The sequence below is a fragment of the Ornithodoros turicata genome, chromosome 5 (genome assembly GCF_037126465.1).
Source record: "Ornithodoros turicata isolate Travis chromosome 5, ASM3712646v1, whole genome shotgun sequence".
Classification (NCBI taxonomy): Eukaryota; Metazoa; Arthropoda; class Arachnida; order Ixodida; family Argasidae; genus Ornithodoros; species Ornithodoros turicata.
This window is the reverse complement of record NC_088205.1, coordinates 38,076,925-38,082,542: the sequence shown is the minus strand read 5'-3', so window position 1 is coordinate 38,082,542 and position 5,618 is coordinate 38,076,925. Positions and strand designations below refer to the sequence as shown.

Genomic DNA, 5,618 nt, shown 5'->3' with positions numbered 1-5,618 from the left:
CCGGTCAGCATTGTAGTTGTAATGCATGGCAGCGATGTAAGATTTAGAAATATCAGAAACATCTGTGAGGCTTTTCGGTGCTCTCAAAAATGCAGTTGTAATAATGCAGTCTTATGCTTTATACCTCTACATATGTAAAATGCAGGATATATATCCTAGTTAAGGTTTTTGCATCCAGTGATGCCTGAACCTTAAAAGTGAACTAAGACTAACAAATTTACCGAGCCAGCATTCCATCATATGACAGCTTCCATGCCTTTGGAGCAAAGTGGATGATCAGCCCGTGGAACGACTCGAGGCCAAATGTCTGTCTGTCGGGAGATAGCTGAGGCACGTCCTTTAGCAGATGTGGTGATGCCACGATACCTTTCAGCTTCTCATAGGCGTCTGTCCCTGGTAATCAGAAAGCAAGGTACAATTCGACACGCTTGTAGTGTAAAGCAGCTGTAGCTGAGCAAATGTAAAGCCCAAAACACGCTCAAAGCAAACTTACCCTCCTCCAGCCACAGACGTTCCCCTAAGTCGCCATGGGCACACTTTGGGTGCAGGGAGTCTGGGTGCTCGTGTATATCTAGCACATGTCGTAGTATGGTCCTCCACTTTGCTAGCACCAAGGCTCCATCGTCGTTGCTGCTACGTGCACACCAGTAGAGATGGCGCACGATGGTTGGACACCATTTCTGAATAACGTTGTGCCTTTTACCCGCAGCTGCTGCAACCAGTTTCTTTTTTATGCCTAGAAAGTCCTGAAAGGTTTATATCCTGCACAGATTTTGTTTCCCCATAGCAAGGGACGACCAAGTGTATTACCTTTGGCAACATGCCACACATCAAACCGATGTCTTATGGTAGAGTAGGTCCGCTTCATAAATGCTTTCACCTCAGTGTGCCTGTCAGTGACAAGCATAGAGATGGACACATCCTGCTGGTTGAGGAACGCCAGGGCTCGCTCTAGGCCTTCCCTCTCCATGCGGTTGCTGGAACTAACTTCGGTGGACTGCGATTAAAGTAATTGAGCATTGTACACAAGCGATTGCATAGATGTGGCTACTCTCATAACATGTAATACCTTGACAAGCTCCACATGGATAATTCGGTTGACGTCAGTTTCCAGCAGTGAATACGTGCCGAAGTCAGCTGAATGACCAGGTGAATCGGCCCTACCATCACCGGCGAGGCATAGCTCCCTTCCCTTCAACTGTTGCAGCAGCTGTGATTGCTCTAACTGCCACACCTGCACAAGTTACCAAAAACAAATCGATTCAGTACCAATAGCATTGAAAACTAAGAGTATGTACATGTGCTCAATATAAATTCTAGACAATATCTAAAATCGTGAATTCAGACCTCAGTAACAGCAGGCAGCATGTAACAACGCTGGAACTTGAGGAATTGTGTCTTCTGTATGGTTCTAATGCCCATGAAGAACATTGGAAGCAGTTGTGTTGGACTGCCACCAGAAAAAAATATTGCACAGCACAATAGAATGTTCCCAAGCGGTTTCCCTTGGATCGATGGCTGGATGCACCACTTTGTGATGTGGGAGTTTGGACAGCTGATAGTTGCCTTCACCATAGTGCCAATGCAGCTAAGGGAAACTTCACAGTCTGGGGCTGAGCACTGCGGGCACCTTTGGAGCAACTGCTTGAGACAGGACTCAAAGACAACATACTTCGGTTCTTATGCAGTCCCAACTTCTGGCTCTTCCACAATGTTGAAAGACCTGCACCAGGAAAGTCGTGTAAACCCCAGACTTTTAAATCAAAATTAGATGCATACATGTCGCCTCCAGAAGCTTCATCTGGGCAGTACGAAGTATCCTTTGGGTCGAGCCTATGTAAATTAAAAAAGAAGTCAGGCAGCGCATCAATGTACTGTAATTTCACGCCCATAAGCCATATGATCTGTTGAAAAGAGCTTGCAATTGGCAGGGTGCGGCACATCTCGCTAAATATTATTGAATATAGAATGAATAATGTACAGGATAATGCCCTACACAAGTGTAAGGGTATGTTACCACCTTCAGCCCACCGACCACATGCTGTCATTCCTAAAGCGGCAGAGAGAAACCACAGTCAGATGCACTTGTCACGCAGCGAAGCCAAGTCAATCGTTACATTAGAATTAAAAAGTTACAAAATTAATCTCAAATAATTAGGTAACAGTGAAACAGAAAATACACTAAAACAGTACAGGCTATTTGTGACATTATGCAAGTTGTCCTATTGTGATTCAATGCAACATTATTTTTTAACAATGGGGGTTCATGTAAAATGGAACACCCTACCATTTCTGTTGAATCCACAAAAATACCAGGATGACTGCACGATGCAATAAAAATATAGTGGAAAATACCCTGAAGTTATCGAGTTTTATTAATTTATTTTTTCCCCTCAAATTTGGAGGGTAAAAATCAGGCCAATAACTTCACGTAAAAATTTCATGCAAATTAAGGGGGGAAATTAGCATCAGACCAAGTTCTGGGAAAAATCAGGTTTTATTGTTGAACTAGCTTTTGTCGTAACGTTTATCCAGAACTGTGCAAAACCCAAACCTAATAGTCACGACAAAGCCTTCAAATTAATTTTGCAGCAGCCTTGCTGTAATTTTATCTCAGTGAGTAATAACAACCCAGTGAAATCATGGTAAAACATACCATTCTTCATCATCATCGTCTTCAGTTGCAAGCGACATATCCATGCCAGACGTGCCACATGATGCGACCCTGTTTTGACAACATGACAGCTTGTTGAATAGATTAAGCAAAATAGGTCATAGTCGAGATGAAATAAAAGGGTGAGCAGGCAAGCTAGCTGGTGGAAGTTTAATGAGGGTAGCATACCTTGAGTCTGAGGGAACAAAACGACACCAGAAGTAGTTGACAGCTTCTCGTGTCGTCTTGTTCTCTCACGCTCAAGGTATGCAGCCCTTGTCTTGCAGTACATAGGAGCCAACAGTGCTATAATGCATACATTTCGTCTTCGATGAAGCACTCATCGATTTCTTGAGAGCATGGATCTTCTGGTGCAGGGAACGGGGTTGAAGACCGGATGGGTTCCAGGAATTCGTGAGGCAGCTCTCTGTATTCCTGGCTTATTTCTTCTGTTCAGAGAGAGAAAAAAATTAGACCTGCACTACTCACAACAGAGGGCTACCTTGCATCGATCCATTCGCTCCCTGCACGGGGTGGTCACTTGACAGCCAAAGTCTCGCGTGGAACGCGTGACTTCAGATGCTCCATCTCCTTCGTGTGTTGCCTCCAGTTGACTTGCCGTCACCTCCCCATAGGCACCTACCGCGCATGTGCCAGGGTCAGCACTGTGAGGGGCTTCGTGTCGGGACTGGAAAAGTGTCCTCGTCAGAAAGAAGCAGTAACAAAATTATCAATATATACATACCCCAGCTTCCCTTTCTTCAGTCGCCAATGGCGCGAATAGGCTAGGCACTGAACCAGGTTTCAGCCGTTTCGTCCTTCCCGTTTGCGGAATGCCGAGAATTGGCATGAGACGAACGCTGTCCTCGTAGCAATCACCTGCAAATTGGTCCGAGCACAATCTGCTGCCCTTACATGGCTGCCATGACTCCCTGTTCACTGCTCCCACCCGTAGCTTCAGTAGCCTCGCGTCAACAGGAAATGCATGATAGGATACGTTGGGGTTTGTTCCCGAGCGGTTCCTACAGCCTGGAGCACAACACGAGTACCCCATCTCTGAAGTACACAGGACTCACGAAATGAAACCCGAAAGAAAGGCGGCAATTCCGGTACGAAAACTTCAATACGCTCGAGGACACAGGTTGACGAGGTACCTTCTGGAAGCAACAAAGCGCGCGCAAATGCCACAGCTCTTCGGATGTTGTCGGCTTTTACGGGCCGAAGCCGTAGCCACCGCTCCATAGCCAATCACGCGACATCTCTCTGCGCGCCTTACAATGACGTTCCGAAAGCGGGCACATATAATGTCGGACGTACAAAGTTCTCCGGACTCGGACGCCGAGTTTGTGGACGATTCCCAAAGTGACGAGCCATACATTGACAACTTTGAGACTGACTGGTTCCTTGAGACCAACACGGACGACGGCCCTTTTCATGGGGACCCGCTGCCCCTTGCGATCACGGAACGGAGCGCTGAGGAAGAGCCTCACGCGAACAGCATAGCCCCATGTTGAAGAACCGAAAAACGAATTCAGGTAGCGGCACTGCTTTGTATGTCCTTGCAAGGAACACTGCGTATCTACCTTGATATTGCAGATGTGACTGCGGCTGCTACAGACCCGAACATGAAGACGAGTTTATGTGCTGCAGCTCAGTAGATAAAGTTCGGGGGATATGCTTCAGCGCGGAGGTCAGCTGCATTGGCGATCACCATCTGTTTGAACCGTTGTGCTTAAATGAAGAACTATTAGAAGTGAATATGCGGCGCTTAACGTACTACACACCTTCTTATATGGGGCAGTGCCCTGACAGAAACAGGTTAAGTATAAAACTAATAAAACTGATAACGTGTTACAGGAACTGTAATTATTTACAAAAGGTCAGAATGATTCATCATAACACTGCACTGTGGTGCACAATCCAAACTCATCTAATCACCTCACAGCAAATGCTTTGGGAGACGACTGGGATTTTAAAATATTATGACCTACACCTATGGTAATTTTGCATATTTGCATGGAGTATCAACACACAAGCTAAGCAAGCATTAACGATGAAAGGTGTAAATTGTGTAAGCAAGCATGTTATGCATAATGAATGTATATTGCAAAACAGTGAAATAAGCTCAAAGGTTTCAACAAAATCGCAGCACTGCACACTAACATTTCCCTGAATCCCCTGAACCCTCAGTAAGTTGAAAGACCGCAAAATTGAAATTGGAGGCAACTCGGTCCAAAGACTGCTCAAGGAATACAGCAAGAAATCTTTTGCAGCAAGCTTCGCTTCACTGCCTACTCAAATTTTGTTTGGTGGGTCTGGGGTCAGCTTGGACGAGGAAGGCGACAGAAAATACCGGGGTGCTGTGTCTCCACAATAAGGCAGGCATTTCCATCACCTACCTACCGTGGCTTCATGGGTGCGTAAAGTGCCTAACACTATTCAACATGTCTCCCTATCAAATGCTGCCCATAGCCATGGCTGCCCTTATTTTATGCAGATGTTCCACTCCAGTCACAAGTGCAGAGAGCAGTCTTGCTGGGGTGATGCACCAATGCCCTTGTACACAGTCAGCACAGCCTCCTTACTCTGGCCAGTCAAGTGTGCTGTCAGGGTCAGAGACATGTGGCCAGAGCGTGGAGGTGCTAATGTTGCAATAGTGTGTTGCGTTGTGGTCAGCGCCCGGGACTTCATACAAATGTATTTTCTGTATGCATCAATACAGTGTGTCCAAGTGAAAGCAGGCAAGCGCCCTTCACAAAGAGAGCAATAAGCAGAAACCTGAAGCTATTTTTGCGGAAATTGAGTTAAAAACAGGTGCTGGATAAAAAGAACCACCTGTTTGCGACTCAAGTACCACAAAAAGAGCCGCAGGTTTCTGTTCATTGCTCCCTTTGTGAAACGCACTGGCCCGCTTTTGCTGGGACACACTGTTAAGAAGGGAGTGACTTTTTCGGGTTAAACCTGA

The 5,618-nt window shown here is 46.0% G+C and overlaps 1 protein-coding gene and 1 long non-coding RNA gene across 2 annotated transcripts; both read right to left on the bottom strand.

Annotated features, from left to right (window-relative positions):
* Window positions 1–604: 604 nt before the first annotated feature.
* On the bottom strand, window positions 605–1,575 carry LOC135395739 (uncharacterized). The gene is made up of 5 exons (XM_064626832.1): window positions 1,348–1,575; window positions 1,070–1,234; window positions 811–997; window positions 663–736; window positions 605–616 (listed from the first exon to the last, which is right to left on the bottom strand). Exons 1-5 carry the CDS (start codon window positions 1,573–1,575, stop codon window positions 605–607), a joined length of 666 nt encoding a protein of 221 aa, XP_064482902.1.
* A 1,485-nt stretch (window positions 1,576–3,060) lies between these two features.
* On the bottom strand, window positions 3,061–3,495 carry LOC135395540 (uncharacterized). The gene is made up of 3 exons (XR_010423154.1): window positions 3,399–3,495; window positions 3,156–3,341; window positions 3,061–3,102 (listed from the first exon to the last, which is right to left on the bottom strand). It is a non-coding gene; the product is annotated as an uncharacterized LOC135395540 (long non-coding RNA).
* Window positions 3,496–5,618: the final 2,123 nt, after the last annotated feature.

What these genes read in the sequence shown, in the direction of transcription:
- LOC135395739 (XM_064626832.1), bottom strand. Translation starts at nt 1,575, where the DNA reads ATGGTGAAGGCAACTATCAGCTGTCCAAACTCCCACATCACAAAGTGG. An exon ending in TGCTGCCTGCTGTTACTGAG is followed by an intron (nt 1,235 to 1,347) that starts GTCTGAATTCAC and finishes TAACTTGTGCAG; the next exon opens with GTGTGGCAGTTAGAGCAATC. An exon ending in TCCATGTGGAGCTTGTCAAG is followed by an intron (nt 998 to 1,069) that starts GTATTACATGTT and finishes CTTTAATCGCAG; the next exon opens with TCCACCGAAGTTAGTTCCAG.